At 42.6% G+C, this 20,630-nt stretch overlaps 1 protein-coding gene across 1 annotated transcript in view; it reads left to right on the forward strand.

Annotated features, from left to right (window-relative positions):
• Positions 1-19,845, forward strand: part of RSF1 (remodeling and spacing factor 1) — a 61,435-nt gene extending 41,590 nt beyond the window's left edge. The window contains exons 10-16 of the mRNA XM_083816430.1: positions 785-839; positions 2,213-2,322; positions 5,222-5,289; positions 6,470-6,677; positions 7,858-8,081; positions 10,323-10,514; positions 12,308-19,845. Coding sequence (XP_083672556.1) covers positions 785-839; positions 2,213-2,322; positions 5,222-5,289; positions 6,470-6,677; positions 7,858-8,081; positions 10,323-10,514; positions 12,308-12,882 — 1,432 coding nt within the window. The 3' untranslated portion in view covers positions 12,883-19,845. The remainder of the gene's footprint in view (positions 1-784; positions 840-2,212; positions 2,323-5,221; positions 5,290-6,469; positions 6,678-7,857; positions 8,082-10,322; positions 10,515-12,307) is intronic.
• Positions 19,846-20,630: the final 785 nt, after the last annotated feature.

The following is a 20,630-nucleotide window of genomic DNA, read 5'->3' on the forward strand; positions in this document are numbered from 1 at the left end:
TGAGATGATACTGAATGCTCAGAGACAAGCTAAGCTTGCTGCTGCTGCTGCTCCCTAAACTCCATTTTACTCACTTTGATTTAATCCTGTTACCTACTGGTGTCCAGAAGGACAGCCTACTTCTCCTTCCAGTCGTTTTTCCTATGTTTGAGCACTGCTCTCTCTCCTGCCTTTGAGCTTGCGTTCCTTAGACCAATTGTTCCTGCTCCTTCAGCCTTTCTCTGCAGGGCACATCTGCTGTACCCCAGTAATTCCTACTGGCTGGCTCACGTCTTTCTTGAAGTATTCGTGGTGCCCAGATGGCACCGAGTACATTTTTCCAGTTCAGTGTGATTTTAAATTCCCATTTTATCTTCCAGTACCTCCAAGGTCGGTGGTGGTTATAGATTTGTTAGTGTCACAACATTAGGGTTTTTCAGCTGTTTTTTTAATTGCTTTTTGTATCTGAATTCAGTCATTTCTGGGGTGCTTGCAATCTTCAAATATTGTTGTTTGTGAGAACTCTTTGGAAATCACATTATGCATACAGGAAAATGTAATCACGTGAGATTTAGTATTTAGATATTTAGATTTAGTATTTAGATTTTAGTATTTAGATTAAATATTTAGATATTTAGATATTTTAGTATTTAGATTCCAACTATAATAACGGTTTTCAGTTGGAACACCTTCTTTGGATGCTTCCGTAAGTGGTAGTAAGAGCTTCAAATGGTGCTAATTGCAGCATTATTTTAGATATCTGTAGTCTTTCTGTAAACTTACGTTCTTTTTTTCTCTCCTGAAGGAAAGAGCGGTTGGTGTACGTGGGCATCAGTATTGAGAACATCATTCCACCACAGGTAAGCCACTGCATCTATGGTGTCGTATTCTTTATTCTTTCTCAGTGGTGTGTTCAGAGAGCTAGTAGCATCTTGGAAAGAAAAATCAACGTATATTCAGGCCAGAAATAATTCTGTGGCCTCCATTTTAGACTGAACTTGAATTTGAAGCCAAGGGAGCTTTCTCTTGGTTATTAGAGCCACCTGGTGCTCCACACAGTCCTCTGTCAGTGACGATCGCAGGATTGCCTTCCCCCAGTTACACTTGGGCGTTGAGTAGAGCGCTCTGCCGTTCTGTCAGTTGTAAGGGTGCGATTCTGTGCAATTAACTCTGCTGGCTGCTGTACAGTCATCTCTGAGCTAATTGTTACAGCCTTTAGAGCTGATGGAGAGAAACCAGTGTGTCTGGCCTATGGGGGGTGAGGTTATGCAGTTCCTTTGCCTACAACAAGTTCATATTGAAGTTTGGTGAAAAACTATAAGCATTTAGTGTTCTATTAACAGAGTTTGTGCACGGTTTCCCTTTGCAGAATAGGAAAAATATTGTTACTTATGTGGTGATTGCCCTTTTTTCACTTCTTGAATACATTTGAAAGTGAATTTCTTCATGTCATAGCCAAATGCCTTTATCCAGAGTTATATAATCTGTTCCTTACTTGAAAGTTGAAAATGAAACTTTAGTTTGTTTTAAATACAAACTTTCCATGCTGGCTGTAGTAAAGCTAATTTTCTCCCTCTGTCTGTGGATATCAGACGCTTGATAACAGATTTTACAAACCTGCAAAGGACTCTCTGGCTGAGAGCAAATATTTTGAAAATATTTTTAAAAATAACTGCCCAGGGACAGATTTTATTTGTTTGTTTAACTTAATAACTTGGAAACAATGTCTTAAATTTAAACTGCATGGAATTTCATTGGAATTTCATTGAAACTGCACCAAGTAAAGGCGTTTGCGATGGCTTAGACCAAGGAGAGCCCCTGAGCAAACCACCTGTGCCGTTAGCTGTCTGGAGGCAGAGACCAGTGCGGGGGCACAGATGCAGAGTCCCTGTGCTTAGCAGGTAGAGATTTATGTGAGCAACAACGTGTTCAGCTGCTGCTTACAAGTTCTGGGAGGATCACCTGAGTGTTGCAGTGTAAACAGCGATACAATAACCTGAACGCTCAAACTATGTGTTTGTGGAATTAGGCTGTCAGTAAGGGCCCTGTCAGCAAGCGTTCCCGTGAAATCTGCGCTGTAACGAGTCGTTGCACTGGAAATCAAAATGCGTTGTGTTGGACACACAAACTTTCTGTCTTACATAAAAATCTGCACGGTAGGAGTTCAGTCATAATAAGTCTGGAGCGAGGGAGGGAAGAGAAAACGTTTTGACACTCTGTCTTATGTGAACAGGAGCCAGAAATACCTGAAGGTCAGGAAGAAAAAAAGAAAGATTCCAAAAAGCCCAAATCAAAGCTACTTGAAAGGAGGTCTACCAGAACCCGGAAATGCATAAGCTACAGGTAGGCAGCTTGTTTAAATAGCTTGTAAAACAACAAAAAAGTCATTGTCATTTTCTTTCTCAAGCAACCCACAGCTTCTCAAGCAGGCATTTATATTTAAAAGAGCAGCCAAATTAAAGTGTCTTTGTTCTTTCCTCTGAATACTGCTTATGCTTGATGTTTCTAAAATGGAGGTGCACATTAGATAGCATAGCGAAGGGCAGATGCATAAAAAATATAAAATGCACACGGTGCTTTCTTTGTTCAGGAATATTGGAGGAGATTTTGGTGTTACTGCAGTTTCTGCAGCAAGTTAAAGCAGGCCAATTATGCCCCTCCTTTCTCTTGAAAGAGAAACTCATGTTTCTGTGTGAAGGCCTGAAATTCCTCTCCCTCATTTTTCCCCTTTACTGCTACTTTACACAAAAGGGGCATGAAACTTAATATGCAGTTAGAAGAGAGCAACTCTGCAGAGTAATTGTGATGATAAAAATGCAATTAGTAAATTAAAAATCCAAGGCATTTAGACTCTGCATTCTGAAAGTAAAAGTAGAACGAGCCACTATGGTTTCCAAAATTCAGCACAATCTTAGTGTTATCTTTTGTTCCCCATGTATTATCAGAGCGTTCTATAAACTATTTTCTAAACAATGCCCTGAGATATGCCCAGTATCCTCCCCAGGCCAGCAGGGGATTAGAGAAGGACGTGGTTGGTTGCCTGAGAGCTCGTGCTTTTTGTCCCAGCTGCATTAAGAATATAAAAAAAAAAAAAATCTTGCCTTTCCCACAGTACTTGTTCTGTGTAGACCTTTACCATAAAAAAAATAGAACATTACAACTTCCAAAACCTTCCAGCAATAACCCTGATTAAACTCAGTCTGGTTGATGACAGGCATAGCCTTTGTGTTTGGTGAGTTTTCCAGCCTGTTCGGAAAACTCAGCCTGACCTCACTTAGCTGTTGATTTCCGGTAACTTTTAAAATCAACAGCAGAAGCCACACTAAGGAAAATGTCATTGCTGGTTTGCAAAATCAGGTATTTCTGTAAGGAACATTATGCCACGGGCACGATTACGTAGATTTGCTGCTGTGTGTGTGACAGGTCAGGCAGCAGCTGACCAGGAGAAAAAAACCTTGCCTGTAGGATATCTGGCATGACTTCAGCAGGGCACACATGGTACAAAGACAGGAATTTTTATCTGAAATAACGTTTAATATAACGTTGGTCTTGAAAATCAATCTTCTGATACAAAATGACAGTCTTTCCTACGGACTCCATCGTACACATAGCTTTGAGCTGGTGGAAATATTACACATGTCAGGGTGTCGCTTCAGATTGATGCGTCTGCAGTGAAGTCCGACTGGTGTCAGTGAGAATTGTGTATGCTTTCCTTCAGAGTGGGAAAATAAATGCTAAACGTCCCATTCTGCTCACAGACAAATCTGTATCGTGTAGCATTCTGCTTCTCCAAAGACAGGTTAATTCCTTTGTGCCATGAGTCATCTGTGTCTTCCTCTCCTGAGCAGGTTAGCGAACATCTGCCTTACAAATAAAGCAGCAGCAGAAGGAATAATGTTCCATTACACCTAACGGACAAGCAGTTATCAGCTCGTGTTTGATATCAGGTTATTTGTTAGCAGTGTTTTGAAAGCATTAAGTGATTTCTCACATTTTAAAGAGGGTGTTTTTAGCGCTGCAGAGGGAAATAGCGTTTGAGTAATGTGGAATAAATCTCATTGATGGAATAATTTCAGAGGTAGTTTCTTACTGTGTAAAGCTGCCTTAAACATGACATACGGTTGTTCTTAGATGTACAGAGAGACCAGAAATCAATCATGTTATTTTTAAAGAAGAGTTTTATGGTTACTGTTGGAACACAGAGTAATTGCCAGATTTATTTTCATCTTGTTCTGATGGAGTTCTCAATGGAGGACTGAGATAAACATAGCTGTAATCTTCAGTGTCTGGCAAGCCGAATATTTAATAAAAGTATTGTCCGATCACCAGTCATTTGTATTAAAAAATGGGCAAATGATTAGAAGAAAAAAATAATCTAAACAAGACGTTTTTCCTATGTAATTAATAAAATTTCTACTTTTTGCATGTAATATCTCAAGGCATCGTTTTGGTAATGCAGGTAACAGTCTTTTGTTGCAAGATTTGAGTTCAAAACTGAAGAAAAAGAGCAACGAAGTCATCTTCCACGTAAAAGGGCTGGATCCTTTCTCCTCCGTTTGCTGTTCCCTTTAAATGAGTTATGCAGTGTGCAGGGATTTGTGCAGTTTTACAAAAGCATACTCCAGTATTTTGCTTTTGTTTTCCCTATTTTTTTATCTAGCATTACATTATGTCTATTTGTATATAATTATGAAGTCTGTATGGTGTATTTTATCTGTTCGGCTTACAGTGTTGCAGATCCATAAGATGTAATTACTGTGAGCTTTAAAGAGGAGAAATGAAGCTATGTGAAATAAGTTTTCAAGGAAAAATTAGGGTGAATAATTAGACTTTTCAGGTGCTTTTCAGAAAATCTGTTTTGCCAATTTTCAGTGGATATGTCATCCAGATAAAAGGTGTGAAAAACTAGTCTTCTGTTTGAAAAATGCCACTGATACCATTTAAAATAATTTTGGAATTATATATTGCTGAATCCTGTCATGTAAAAACGAAGGTGGTTTTCTATTCATATAAATCAATAGTAATACAGCCTGGCAATGATAAATACTCTGCTAGCACATCAAAATAATAAACACACCTGTTAAAAATTTGCTATTTTATCACATATCTGGCCCATTGTCTGTTGTTTTGTCATATAGCCAGCCCGTTTCCTATGCAGTGTATTTTCTTAAGGCAATTTTAGATTTTCAGGTATGTTTTCATGATATCAAATAAAGTCATAAATGAAAGATGTTACTTTTAGGTTTGATGAATTTGATGAGGCAATTGATGAGGCAATTGAAGATGATATCAAGGAAGCTGATGGAGGAGGTATGTTTCTGACTTTGTTTTTCGTTGCAGCGGGGTAAGATGAGTAAGACCAAATTTCTTTTGATATGACAGGCAACAAATATAATCCTGTCCCTTAAAACAACGTAGTTTACAGTTTTTACTACTGTACTTTTTGAGTCAGTTAACTTCCCTTGGAAACAGCCATTCCAGGCTGCCAAAAGATGGCAAAAAGTATTTGGTCTTGATAGTTAAATTCAGTGTGTACATGTTTTGATATATGAATATAGTGAAAAGCTTTTAAAATTCATTTTAAAAAATAATTCATTTAAAATTCATTAATTAAAAATTTTAAAGAAAGCTTTTAAAATTCATTTGCTAAGTTTTGAATTTCCGAATGGAGTGGCAGCTGGTGGAATTGGCATTTGACACCTGTAAAAATTGGGTTCACAAAGTGGTCCACAGTTGGACACTCTGAAGACTGGGTCTACAAATACATTTGTTGTCTTGAAATCACTCATCCAGATCTGCAAGCATTTCTCAGTTATAATGGATAAAGTGAAGTTACGTTCTTTGTTGCTTGTTAAGACACCACAGGGGACAAAACGAGAGATCTTCTAAAGTGTCTGAGGTAGATAGATGGATTTGTGCTTCTACGTCACCTTAACTTGTGTGGAGAGAACTGCTGTGAAACTTGTACAGCTTCTGGCATCTCCATAAAGACAGCAGTTCCCAGAAAGCCAGTGGCTGTATAGAGATGATCTGAAAATCAGGTGTCTGTGGTGTGTTACACAAGATTTAATAAATGTAACTAAGTCTCTCGACAGTAAAATCAGCTTGTCTGAAACTCTACTCACTGGCCAAACAGCAACTTAAACACCACATCTCCCAGGAAGGGTATTAAGCATTATGAAGATGTATTTTTTTTTTTTTTATATCTGCCCTACTCAAAAAGCACTCATATTGGGAATAATGTGGATTGTGGTTAAGTATCAGAATGCTGACATTTAGCTGCTGCCTTCTACATTGACTTCAGTATTTCCAAGTGACCGCAGCTGGGGCTGTGTGTGTCAGGAACAAGACCCCAGCCAGTGTCTTGCATGAAAAAATTGTTCTGTGTTACAGAAAATAAACCGAAGCTAGAGACGTGGAAGAAAGATGTGTGTGAAGTTAAATAAAAATAAACTTGTTCTTATTTTCCCCTTTCTCTCACTGAATTCAGGCATTGGCAGAGGCAAAGACATGTCTAATATCACAGGTCACCGTGGGAAAGACATTTCCACAATCCTAGAGGAAGAAAGGAAAGAAAACAAGCGACCACAACGGGCCGCTGCAGCACGGCGCAAGAAACGACGGCGACTAAACGACCTGGATAGTGACAGTAACCTGGATGAAGAAGAGAGCGAGGATGAATTTAAGATCAGCGATGGGTAGGTCTGCAGTTTAGCTTCCACTCCCTGGCTGCTACAGGTTTCTGCGACTCTGCAGTGCCCCTAAAACGGTGGTTAGGGGTGTGTGTCCTGTTCTGGAACACCACCGCACAGTGCCAGCAAAAGTACTCCTGGCCTAGTGGAACGTAATTGTGCTGGAAAAACTGCACCGCAAATCATGCAACCTGCTTTTCAAGCAGAACGTATCCTTAACAAAGACATAACTGAAATGAGGCAGGCTCTTTCCTTTTGAAAATGTCATGTTTTGTGGGATTTTTATTTGGCGTGATTGCCATTTAGAAATCGGAAGAGTGAAATTCTCCACCCTGACACGTGGGTTCCGAAATCAATTCTTGATTTTTGCTTTCTAAAAGGTAGAGTTTGAACACAGTCAGGAGGTTTATACTATAGAAAACAGTTATGTGAAGGTTTAGGCACTAAATGAATATTGCTTTAGCTTACTGTAGTTCTTTTTCCCTGGCATTTCTCATCTTTCAGACTGGGAAATTCCTGAAGTTAAAAGTTTAATAATAATTTTAGATTTTCTTTATGCCTCAATGAAGAAACATAATGGAGGTTTAGTCTCTTTACCATTAACTTTTTAAGTTTTACACCAGTCATATGGTCAGTTTACTAAGTTTATGGATAACTTACACAACACAAATGCAAATATCTCTTGAGCTTTTTCTTCACATGTGACTTTGCCAAGGAATTTTCAGTGGCACCCTGAATAGTTAAGCAAAATGTGCTGGAAATTTCCAGTCAATCAATGTAGCGTTTGGAAATCTCACGGAATTAATAGCGCATCGGTCTGTTAAAGTGTGCTCATGCATTTTCAAATCAGTTCTCTGCTGAACGCCTTCTGAATGTTGTACTGGAATTTACATTCAGCTGGCGGCCAAATGCAGTCTCAGTTTGATGTAGCATTCGTAGTCACCTGCTATTCTGATCTGCTGCGTAATGTCACGCCCTGTAAAGCTATCTCCCCAGTACGCGACTGAAACTTAATGCCAGTGACAGCAGTTTGCTCTCTGGATCTTTAGTACACATTATTTCTATAAAATCCGTGCACGTTTGTTAAAGGCAGTGCTTTGCGTTTATTACTTGCTCAGAAAATGGAGGCCACGTTTTGATCCTTTGTTTCAGATATCTCTGTTGTCTGTGGTCTCTCTCTGAACAGATCTCAGGACGAATTTGTTATATCGGAGGAAAATCTGGATGAAAGTGAAGACGACCCGCCATCAAACGAGGACAGCGATTCCGAGTTCTGTGCCCGCATATCCCGGCGACACCTCTCCAGGCCCATGAGGCAAAGCCGGCGGTTACGAAGGAAAACAGTCAAGAAAAAATACTCTGAGGATGATGAAGATGAAGATTCTGAAGACAATTCTAGCAGAGAATCTGGTGAGTATAAATAGTCCTCTAAAAGCATTTAATACTTTGTGCTGGAGAGAGGAGGAGTGGAAGTCTCAGTCTCCTGTCAGGACTTTGACATTAATGGTTTTGGTTGCTGTGGCCGAGTCATATGTCATCTTTGCTTCCTGTCTGTAAAGCAGCTTCCTGCTTGTTCTGCTGTGAGTATTCTGAAGGAAACTACTCCAGAGTACTGGCTTCTTGGCATTTTAAATAAATATATATTTAAATGTATGCTTCTGTTATGGTTTGTCCTTTGTGGACAGCTTCAGCTATCCCGTACCTTCCTGTTTGGAACATGATTGCAGGGAAAACAAAGGACGGAGACAAAAATATACTTCTTTACATCTGTTTGAAGACCTTCTGTATAAACTGAAAAAGCTTCTTCTGAAAGAAACATTTTCCCTCGCTTTGTATGGACAAATAATTCCTTCAGCTGCAGTGAGCCGTTGCATGGCATGGTGTGTTCTCCGGCAGGCATCAAAGCAGACCGTAACACCTTGAATCTGTCCCTTCTGCATTTATCCTTTCTCATCTGTAGTAACTAAAGACTTTGTCGCACCTAGTAATTCACTTCATTCTGCTTGTCCTTCAGGCAGTTCAGTTTCTGTTTGCACAATTTAAAGCGCGTGAATAATATCTATAAAACATGCACAGCTTTTGGCGATTTGCATCGTTCTCTGAAGACCGTCCTCTGTGTTTCTGCGTCATTGGAGATTCAGTACTAAAAAGTGCCAGATATATACTCACCCTTACTTATTTTATTGTGAATTTAAGCTAGTAAGTACTCGGGGGTGTTAACTTGTCATACGGAGAGTGTTACCTTTCCAGCGGTTTCTCTGTCTCTCTCAAATATAGACAAGTGTGTTGGAGTAGGTGGCTTTGAGGTGCTGGTATCCAAAAGGAGGGTTAATGCATGGGCAGATTAAGACAGCTGCATCCCCTTGCTGTCTCCCTGTCCCAAATGCGTCAGTGCCCTAAACGTAAGCTGTTACTAATGAAGATATTTGCAGAAGCTAGAGGGGAACTAAAGAGGTAGATCATCTACTCTGTAATGCCTGTGAGCAAATCTATTTGTTCGCTGGTGGACATGTATCTGTGAGAAAATCAGCATCCCGTACTGTACCATCCAAAGCACCCTGTTTAAAAAAGAGCAGAAAGAGGAGACACTGAATACAAATATAATTTTCTTCCGTTTCTGGCAAAATGCCAGAATGGTAGAGCCTTGCCTTGCTGATTCCAATGTCGTTCCTTATACGTCTAACTGTGTTTTTCTTTACCCTGTTATAGTCCCTCAGGATCCTGCCTTAACCCTGTCTTGATCTAAAGAAATAACGTGCCCTGTGAGTGGCTGTTTTCAGTCTCCAGAGATGGAGTTTTTTTCTGAAGGTGGTTGTTTGTGCCGACTTGCTCTGATCCTTTCTCTAACATTGTAGGAGGTAAAGAGGGTTGCTACTTTGACCTGTGACTGATGTCAGTCAGCAACTTAAGAACATTTGGTGACCCACACAGAAATGTACTGTGACCTCAGGATAATTATTCTGGCACAGCTCTGTGAAAAAGCAGCAAAAGTTGCTGTAAAATCTATTGTCAAGTACTGAAAATTTAAGTAAATTTAATTCGTAGAGACAGTAGGTGCAGTAGTCTGGGGCAGGAAGAACTGGGAATTGCTGTAAAATTCTTCTCTACGGTTTCTGTTGTAAGCAAACTTTTAAGCCAGATTTTTATTGTTAACGATTTAATAGTTCTAAGTCAAATTTTACCTGGATTCTCACTGTGTCATTGTTTTTTCTTTTTTTTCATCTACTTATTTTGAAAATTATTTGAGTACACTGAATGTAAACGTACAAGCCAGGAAGGACTTCCCAGTGGAAGCAGTAATGTGTGTGTCGTCACTCGGAATCAGTCAGGTTGTTTCAGCCATCAGGAATTGTAGAGGAGGCAGCTCTGGCACCAGTAGAGGGAACAAAAGCACAGGAAGCAGACCTGTTCTGGAGGAGTTTGATGGAGAAAGGTTTGCAAGGAGATTTTAAAATTAAGCAATTCTGCACTGACAGTGAGAGGGGGAACTGATGCGTGAGCCTGGAACAGGTCAGGGCAATGAGGCGTGCTGGCTGAGACTCTCCCATGCTGGAAGAGTGAGTGATTTTATTAATGTTGCTCTAAAGCTTATCTAAATAGTTGAGTTTTGCTTTAATGGAGTAACGGACCTGGCTGTTCCCTTCTGCACAGAGAGCGGCGATTACACAGATTACAGCGATGACGATTACCTGGAAACCAGGAGGAGAAGATCAAGGCGGAATCAGAAGAGACAAGTTAACTACAAGGAAGATTCAGAAAGCGAAGGCTCCCAGAAAAGTGTCCGATACGGAAAGGAGTTGAGAAGAGTTCATAAACGCAGGCTCTCCACCTCGGACAGCGAAGGTAAAATGAGCAGTCCGTGATTGCAGGAGCTGGTGTATGTCAGGAGAAAACTCGGTGTAATTCAGAGGTGCCCAGTGAATTTTTTTGCTAGAGTTCCTTGATGTTTCTCAGAAACTGTTTCCTTCTGAAACAGCCCACTATGACATGCCGTTACAGTTACTTCTCAAAGCCATTGCTGCCCCCCTCCTGCCTTCCAGGTGGGATTTTCTGTGTCTGGCAAGGACTGCTGGGATTCCCACACTATCATTAATGTAACTATTTGGCCACTTTTCCCTTAAGAGGTCACAAAACGTGTTCCTCTGAGTCTTCAAAGATTCTCTTTTGCAAGAGAAAGGCTGTTACTGCTTGTATCTGTGCCACCCTACATTTCTCCCTGGCAGCTCAGCCTTTTTCAGTCCCTACTCAAATGTCCTGTTCGAAGGTGCTGTGCTAAGTGCAGGTGTATCGCCAGGTGCTGTTACAGAGGAAGCCTGCTCCCACTAATGTCCATCGCCCCGTGAGCACCTGGTGTGTGTTTAGCTGCCCTATTATCTCTTACTAAAACAACCACTGGCTTTGGGTCCTTTGCATTCTGGACACCCCGCTCATGGGACGCCTCCTGTCCGGCGCTCAGAGACGCCGAGCCCTGCGGGTTGCGGTGGATGCCAGGGCTCCTCAGAAAACCCGCCGCACTCGGCAGGCTGAGCGCCTCTGACTTCTCGTAGGTAAGTTTGGGAAGTGCTGGCCCGAGTTTACAGCGTGGTACAGGATCCTCTTCCCTGAAGGGAAACAAGGACGTAATGCCTTGAAAACTCCATCCTCGATACGCAGTCTGTCCTCAGAAATAAGGTGTGCAGGCTGCCTGCTAAAAATCTGTCAGCTCCGTGGCGGCTGAGTGTTTTGCTGCCTGCATCGTGACTTCAAACAGTGCCTGACTGATGGGGTCTGTCCTACACGAAAGCCCCTTTCCTTGGATATTTTTGGTACTGGCTTTCGGCATATTAAACCCCATGCTGCTTAACACTACTCCAGTAGTTTCCCACAGTTCTAATGTGTCATGAGGTACGTAACAGCTGCTGGAAATGTAACGACGTTGAACGTACTGGAACTCAGATGGAGTCTCCAGCAACTTGAACCTACTCTGAATAACACCTTTAAAAACAGCAATCCACACACATTTCTCGTGACAATAGGAAGGAGAAAGCCAATGGTATTTTTCAGTCTGTCTTTTCTCACCTAAGCCACCAAGGGGCAGCGTAAAGGCTGTCAGCGTGCAGGCAATATTCCACTTTGTAGAAAAAAAAAAAAGGCCTTCTATTAAAGGGCAGCAACCTTCTGGGGGCGTTTAAGCGGTGTTCGTATACTTGGAAAGAAGTTGTGTATGGGGATAGTATAGCTGTATGCACGTGTATATATATTTATAGATATTTTGAAGATAGCGCAGCCATTATTTGGGCCCTCAGTTTCTGGAAGGGTGTAAAATAGGTGTCGTGAGATAGGGATGCAGCTGTGCGTCATTGTTGACATGCAGTTACCACTTGGGGGTGTTTGCACCGGCCTCCGGAGCCTGTGGTACTTCTCAGACCCAAAACAGAACAGCAGCAGCTTGTTGGGCTTTGCTATTTGGGCAGTTTCTTTGAAATTTAAAAGCAAGCAAGCATTTTGCTGTGTTTGGGGCCTGAGGAAGGAGACTGAATGTGTATGGTGAGAGAGGGACGGCTTTTCGTTGAGGGTGAAAGATGAAAGAATAAGAACGCGTGGCTGTTGTGCGTGCACCCGTTTGCTAACGGCTTTAAGTCTGCTGCTCGTTGCAGAAAGCTACACATCCAAGAACTCGGAAGATGACGATTCCACAAAGGAGTCAAAGCGCTTGATTCGAAAGCGTCGGCGAAGCACGGACGACTACTCCGAGGAGGAAGGAGAGGACGAGGAAGACGAAGAGAGGCCTGTCCGCAAACGGCTGAACCGGATCGAAACAGACGACGAAGACAACTGCGAGAACGTGAACGACGACGCAGAGAACCCCGCTCCTGCAAACAAGCTGCCGGCACCCCAGGCTCCTCAAGACAACGCCAAGAAGCACTGCTACCGGATAGAAAGCGACGAAGAGGATGACTTTGATAACGTAGGGAAAGTAGAGAGCCCTTTGGACTACAGCCTGGTGGACTTGCCTTCCACCAACGGACAGAGCCCAGGTAAAACCATTGAGAACTTGATTGGCAAACCCAGTGAGAAGACCCAGGCCCCCAAGGACAGCACAGCCAGCGCCAGCCTGGCGCCCAACGGGACGGGGAGCGGGCAGGAAGCGGTAGGGCCGGAGGAAGACGAAGACGAACTTTTGAGAGTGACTGACCTTGTTGATTACGTCTGTAACAGTGAACAGTTATAAGACTTCCATTTTTGTGCTAATTTATTCCACGGTAGCTCATACCAGCGGGCCAGTTATTAAAAGCTGTTTTATTTTTCCTAGAAAATTCTCCACTACAGTATCACTTTTTAGAAGCAAGAATTTCACCAGTCCTGCAGTCTTTCTGTGAAGTGACCAGTTTTGAACTTTGAAGAAGAATTGCTGTAAATTCCCTCTTCCCCCCCTTCTCCTTCCAAGTCCATGGTCCTGGGTAATTTCACTCACAAAAACCTTATAACAACAAGAGATTTGTATATTTTTGACTTTATATTTCCTGAGTGCATACAAATTTGTGGAAATGGGTGGCCTAAGAAAGCATTCCAAATCGGTCAGGGCCCAAACCGGAACTGGGGTGGGTTTGGCTCACGGGGTGGGGGGATGCAGAAGCACTTGTGCTTTAGCTTTTTCATATGAGATATATATTATATTTAAATGTTCACAACTTAGATTACAACTTAACAGACAGTCTCAAAATTAATGTCTGTACTGTCGCATTTTGTGAGTTGTAGGTTAACATACCATAGCTCATTTTAGTAATCACCTTCATGGAAGCAGTTTGATTTTAATACTGGAGGCAAACAGAATTACTAGAGGCCAAGAAGGTACCATAAACAAGAACTCTGCTATCCATTATGACTTGCAGACTTTCCTAATAAACATCCTTTAAAGTGTTTGTACAGTAAAGTGTACTGTAATGAAGTTTTTGACAGTCGAAACATGCTAGCGATGAATTTACGAGGCGATCTCACGCATAGCCCGTCAGACGATCTTCGATGCACGGTGTCTAGAGGGAGGACGCGTTGATACGAAGTTAGTCTGTAAGTTGGAAGGCATCTTGACGTGCTGCAAACGTTGACAGACAAAAGAACCCTGCAGTAGCTGCCTGGCCACTTGAGTTTCACCTTCTGTCGGAGTATTCTGAACGAAATGTGTTTGTACAAACTGCGTTGACCACAGAATTACAGCGCATCAAAGGATTGAGGGATTTTCAAATAAACCGTGACTGGTCCATTCATGTCCTTAATATCTACTTCAAATTGAAGTAAACAAATGGAACAGTTTTCCTTTTGGAGGTTTTCTGTTTGGGGTTTGTGTGTGTTTTTGTTTTGATTTTACTTATCTGCCTGGATGTATTAGCAGGTTTTGAATGTAGTGTTGGCCTTTGGCCATTAGAATTTTCTTAAAATACATTTTAATAATTGCCATGTGACCAACTGATTTCAAGAAGGCAGTGTTTCTGAGAGAAAACGCTTGACTCCAAGACATCTCATCACCTTTTGAGTGGGCATAAAGTGATATGTGCTTTTATTCACAAAAAGTAAGAAAAAAAATGGATACTACAAAAGAAAAAAAATATCATGGGGCACATAAGAAAGAGCAGAGCTGAAATTTGTTTTGGGTAGCATTGAGTTTTCTCTTCGTTCTGAATTAAGATGCAGGCTGTAGCATTTGTACGTGTTGTAGCACACAGACAGCTCAGACAGATCTGCCAAGCGTTGAAATCCAAAAAGGTCACATCTATTAATCCTTTCGCTCTGAGATTTGGATTTTTGACTGGTGTTTATGTCCGTTGCCGGCAATGGATGCACCAAAACTGCTGCTGCCACTGAGGAGTGAGTTCTCCTTTCCTGCCCCACCTGATTCCCTTCCATTGTATTGTATTTACTAGTCAGTCATTGAGCACTTCTGTTTTCTTGTGATGAAACCGGCATTAGGCCTTTACTAAATACCTCTCTAGAAAACCTAGGTCCCAAACACCTGCCTTCTGGCCTTGGGAGTCTTCTTTCTGTTACCCACCTCCCTCTCCACGAGTTCGGCCAGAGAAATCACTCTCTAAATGAATTCAGTGCCATTAAGATGAAATATTTTTCCACCTTACCAGCTCTTCACAGTTTTCATGAGCAGACATTAAAACAGGGTCGTGAAAAGCCACAGAAGTTCAGGACGTTCTTAAAAGCGTTTGTAGCATTTGGGCTCCCAGAGTGTTTGTCTTTGCCTAGGCGATGCCTAAATGTAGTGCTTCTGCATGTCTAATATACTCGTGTTTTAAAACAAGCAAGAACAGATGGCTTCCACTTTTTAATGTTAATAATTGCTAAGCGGTTTTAATAGTTGCAGTGCAAACTGTCTGATTCCCGTGCAGCAACCAGCAATTTCTCATTTCTTTTGGCAGTGCCATAATCTGTTCTGCTGCCAGATGGAGCCTTTCAGTTGTCCAATCGGTGCTGTAGCGAACATTCTTGCTTGTAGAGGCAGCCCAAACGTTAAATGATTAGTGAGCAAGTAATTGTGCATGTGGGAAAACACCAAGGAGTTAAAACACCAAATTTAGAAATCGGGAAAAAATGGAGCGCTGCGTTAGGGAGCGGTGTAAAAGCAGGAGAGGCCAGGAAGCAGAAGTGGAGCATTGAAGCTTATATCGGGAGCGCCGAGTTTTATGAATGTGGGAAGACACCTTGTCACGAGGTTTTACTGTCTGTAGGTCGCTAGGAAAGCCAAATCTTTGGTCTTCTCAGAAGCCACCTTTGAAATCTGAGAGAGCTTCGTCCCCCGGGATCCAGAGTTCTCCCTTAGGCTAGTTTGTGCGAGTGAGATCTGCCAAAACGTCCTAGAAAGGCTAACGTTTTAAAACTTACCTTTTCTCTCCTTTCTGAGGCTTGCTGCTTGCTGGGAAATGTGCGATCTGTTTGGGAAGTTGTCGTTTTCAGGCCTGAGGCCAGCTGGCTGCCGCGCGGGGTTCGTGCCGTTGCGTTACGTGTGTGGGGTCGTCCTCCGGGTGTTTCGGTGTCTGCACCTTGTGCTCTTCTGTCCTCGTCCTGCGATCAGAAGTTAAATGTCTGAAGTTTGAGCTTCAAGTAGCACTGGAGAGGGGAAGGAACTGTAAATGCGTGGGGAGCGGGCGTCGTCGTGTGCCACAAAGCGGCGCGACGCCGGGTTGTCATCCCGCACACAGCTCGTGGGGTTGAGACAGAAAGCGCGTGGCGCGGCCGCCCTGCAGTAAGGAACGCGGGGCGGTAACCGAGCCAGAAGGGTGCCAGAATTAAGAGCTCAAAAATTCACCGCCGTTGCTGTCTTTAGTTATCAAATCTCCTAAGCCTGAGCATATTTTTGATTTAAAAATGGAAAACAACATCACCAAGCTACCAAAACCCCTTGGTGTTGAAATCCTGTAGGAAGATCGGTGCTGAACAACCAGCTCTGAACCCTGATAGTTTGCCTTTGTACATATTAATTCTGTTATAGAATTAACAGCATCTTCCTGATTTTTTAATGACAGGATTGCTCTGTTCTACCAGCACTTGAGAGAAACAGATGCTTTTTTTTTTTTCTAAATTGGTCACCTTCAAGATTTCTTTGGATTAAAATGTCTCAGTCGCTCTTCGTACAGTGGGAGCTAAAGGCCTGGGGGGGACTCGTTGTCTGCTCGCTCCTGATTTCTAATCGCTGTCTGAACGCTTTGTGAGATATCTTACTCAAAGAACCTCAAGGCAAAAATGTATGTTCCCAAAAGAAAAGCGTATGGTAGCGGTGCACTTGTTCCGATTTATCTGAATATTCATCATTTGAACTCTATGGGTCTCTGGATGCTGCAATCATTTAGTGATTTTAATAGTTCTCTGCCAGGGTGTCCCTTACCTCTCTTTTCAGGCGCTTACAGCTTGGTGTTCGATGCTCTTCAGTAGGAAGGCCTGGTCTCAACTTCCAAGTAATTGTTTCAGGTTACATATTTTCACAAACTTCTTTTATGAAAAGTAAATTAGGATTTTTATTATTTTTTTTGTGGCACCCGCTTTTTTAATTCACTTTGTACACAGTAATCTAAATAAATGATGGCAGTAATCCCAGTCCCCAGACCCGATCTGAGCAAGAGATTTGTGTCATCTAGGTCAAAACGGCGCTAGGTAGGCGCTGAGGGTTGGTTTGGTAGATGTGCAGTGACTACTACTCACAGGCTCGTGTTGTGGATGTAATGTGCAGTGCGCACCCGTGGTACCTATTTGCATTTGAAGTATGCTTCCAATTCATGGGGTATATAAAAATCCTTTAACGTATAAATATAGAGAGAAAATAGCAAATACCTTAATACAGTAACTTTCTGGAAAACGAAATGTGTTGAATATGGTGGGGGAAACTCCAGCAATTCATGTGAGAAGAGCACAATTCTGCAATTCCTAGAGCATTTAAAACCTCTGTAGGAGCATTTAGGACTGTGGTCTGAAATAAGGACGTGCAGGACCAAGCCCACGTCTCCCGGTTGTCTTATTTTTCTTCCTCCCCTTCTGTAACAGGTGGGGCAGGGACTAGATCGCTTCGAATGCTGTAAGACAGGAAATAAAAAATACATCAGAACCAATACTTATTTTTTTTTCCAGCATATACCGATGTAAGAAAAAATTCTAAATGACTAATTTTTGATGCTTTATAGAGTTGGGTACCCAATCTGAGCCCTCACGGAAAGCTCTGGCTTCAGAAACGTTTCTGAGTTGAAAACGATCTCTGAAGCTGGACACCCGGCAATTGGGGTGTTGAAGATTGCTTGTCATTTCTGAAAACGTGCATCACTTATTGAGCTCTTATTTTAGATTAGGTGTAACTAAATGAGGTAGTTCCAAACGGCAAAAAACGTGTGCTTGGGAATTGATTGTCCCAACGCTTCAGAGTAATTTAACTTATTTTGTATATTGCAAAAGATGTATATTGCTTAGTATGACACTTAAAAAAAAAAAAAAAAGATTGTGTACAGCTTCTGGAGGAAAGAATAGAACACTCTAAAGTAGATAAGAAGTTTTTATAATTGAGTTATGCGGTGTAAAGGCTCCAGATGTAACTGCAATTAAAAGTAAGTCCTACCACTTGGGTTTTTGACTATCATTTTGTAAATGCTGGCACCCCGCCCCTGAGCTTAGGAGCAGGAGAGGGGGCAATATAGCAGTTAGAGAGGACACATGCTTAAGGAAGGCAGGTGTGTCTGCAAATATATCTCCTATTGCTACATATAACCCCAAAGGTTACTAACGAAAACTGAAGGGCGGAGCCGCTCTAGTCCTTCGGTTGGTTTACTCGTGCACTTTGCAGCACTTTGTGTATAGTCAGTCTCACTGGTTCCCCAGGTGCAGACCGAGTCGGTTTCTCCTGCTGTCGGAGCGCTCTTCCAGCGGCAGCAGGAGGCGGGGAATGGGTGGAGGGAAGCGGAGCGGAAAAACGTGGATGCAAACCCCCGCAATTTGCAAGACGGGTCTTGGACAGGCCCCAGATCTGCTTCTGACTTGCCCTTTAAAGACTGTATTTCAAAAGGAAGGTCTCTGTTTGAGAGACTCATCCCGACGCCCTCCTCTTCTCACCCTGACCTTCAAAGCAACAGGAAAAAATCTACTCACGGCCTCTTCCCTTGAGGGAACCGTTCCGCCAGCGCAGCGTGGATGCGGAGGAAATTAGGATCGGTCCGCAGAGAATCGTGGTGGCGGCTGCCTTTGGGGACACTGGTCGGAGGCCGCGCAGTTTGCTTTGTTGTTCGCTCCTCTTCTCGTGTCCCGCACAGCTAAACTGATCAGTGATGCTTAGGTTAGTCTGTCAGAACCTGACTTCAATGATTCCAAGGGGATAAAGTCCTACTAAAACACGATAGGCCTAGTTACCAGTGCACCATTTGTTAGTTAGAGCAATTAAAAGTCCTTAATAGATACTAATCTGCTACTCGAGTTAGTGGTAGAGAAGGAGATCAAGTCATAACTCTACGCCTCGTTTAGTTTTCCATGTCATGCTCATTATGTGGACTCTAAAATCTTGTACAGAACCTTATGCTATACTCATTAAAATGGTACTCCCCCCCTTAATTGCATTGAAGTGATTCGGTTTTAATGCCAGTCGGGTTGCTGGTTTCTCCCTGTGTTGCACAGCCCTCCCTAAAAGACCCGCAGCAGCCCCGAGGTGGTGTTCGACAAGCAGAACGTCGCTGTTCTCAGCGTGCACGACAGGTCTCAAATAGCGCAGAGGTTTAGGCAGCTGCTGGACAAACGCTGGGTGCGTTCACTGCCCCTGATAGTACAGATGGGGTTACTTGCTTGTAGGATGATCCTCCAGCCTCCTGTGAGAATTAGATCCAAACTGCCAGGTAGGTCTCTTAGAAAATAAGGTTATTAAGAAATTTAAGAGATACTTACACGAGATACAGTTTTGTCTTACTCCTGCGTGCTGTTTGCATGGTCTCAAAGAAAACCTTGGGTTCCTTAAAAACGGTCTCGTTCACAGTTGGCCTCCTTTTTGTTTCCTTTCTCTAGAGAGTTGCCACAGTAAAGTCCCACAAGCTGAGCTCTTCGCAGAGTTTAACCCGTGCGTTTCGCGAGTCCCGAACCTCGCTGTTAAATCCCTTCGGTCGTGGCTTGCCGCAGCAGCAAAGGGAAAGGACCGAGGGGACGCACGCTGCGTGTGTGGGAGGGGGGGGAGATGAGCTGAAAAAAACAAAACAAAACTGGAAGCGTTCTTCTCGTTGCACATAAATCGGGTGGTGCTTTCACTGTCTTCCCCCCCCTCCCACCGCTAGCACCGCACGCACGCGAAACACAGAATTAAAACTTTTCAAAATGGAAGTCACGGTGGCCTCAGTGCTCAAAGGGTTAACTGCAGTTTAATAACAGCTAATGTTTTTAGATTTGCAGTACACAACTGTTTAAATACTGTATTCCTTGTAAATGAAGTAAAAAGAAAAAAAAAATGTTAAGGCTGGTGCCAATATTTTTGTTAATGAATTGTTCAGCGTTGTCTCACTACAGTCTTCTGGTCAGAACTCTTTGTGTATAAGCTGGGCCTGAAGCCATTTTATAGCTTGTAGGCCTAATTGTGTAACTTTTCTTTCATAATGTTTTTTGTTATAATATCTACTGTCATTTCTTTCATATAAATATGACATGTAAATTGTCATAATAAAAACAAAAATTGAAATAACTCGACGTACAAAGTATAATGTGTGTTGAAGCTGCTGCCTATCCTTGCCACGGGAATGGAGAATTCGTGTTTTATCCCGATTTTGTTAAAATTGAGTTCTCCTTTCTCTGACCTGACGACGGGGAAGATCTGATGGACTTGTTTGTGCAGTGGTGAAGATTTTCCGTGTGTGTGCTCTCTGCTCCGTGGTTTTTACATCCAGCTTCAATGATGTTGCAGGCAGCTGACAACGAACGGCAGCACGGACGGAGTTTGGCGTTTGCCTCACGCTACAACACTCGTGTTTGTGGTGGAGCGACATAAACGCTGCAGTGGGGAATTCTTACGAGCTGGGCTCGTTTATTTAGGCCGAGACGTGTAGAACCACTACGTGCCTGCCTGCAGAGTAGCACTAAAAACGTAAGTGTTCTGACACATGGCTATGGCAGCGAACACTGATAACACGAAAAAATCAGGGAGATAGGCATGAATTGGGAAAAGGATGACTCCTCTCCGTGCTAATCACTGAAGCCCGTCAATCTTATATTTTTTTTCCAGTGTCTGGTTATAGTTAACCTCCTGTATGTACCTGTAGCGATGAGAAATTGCTGTGAACCGAATCCTCTTGCTGGAAATGAAATGCCAAAATTTTACATTTGCATTTTTAACAGCCTCTGAGCGTGATTCCGATCATCTTGCAGTAAATGCTGAAGTCTGAACCGGCCACCCCGCAGCAGGCAGTGCCGTGTAGTCAGTTAGGGAAGAGAAACGGGCTCCATCAGGTGGCGAGTCCCACGGGGTGTCCTAAG

The sequence above is a fragment of the Anser anser genome (assembly GCF_964211835.1).
Source record: "Anser anser genome assembly, chromosome: 1".
In the NCBI taxonomy this organism is placed as follows: domain Eukaryota; kingdom Metazoa; phylum Chordata; class Aves; order Anseriformes; family Anatidae; genus Anser; species Anser anser.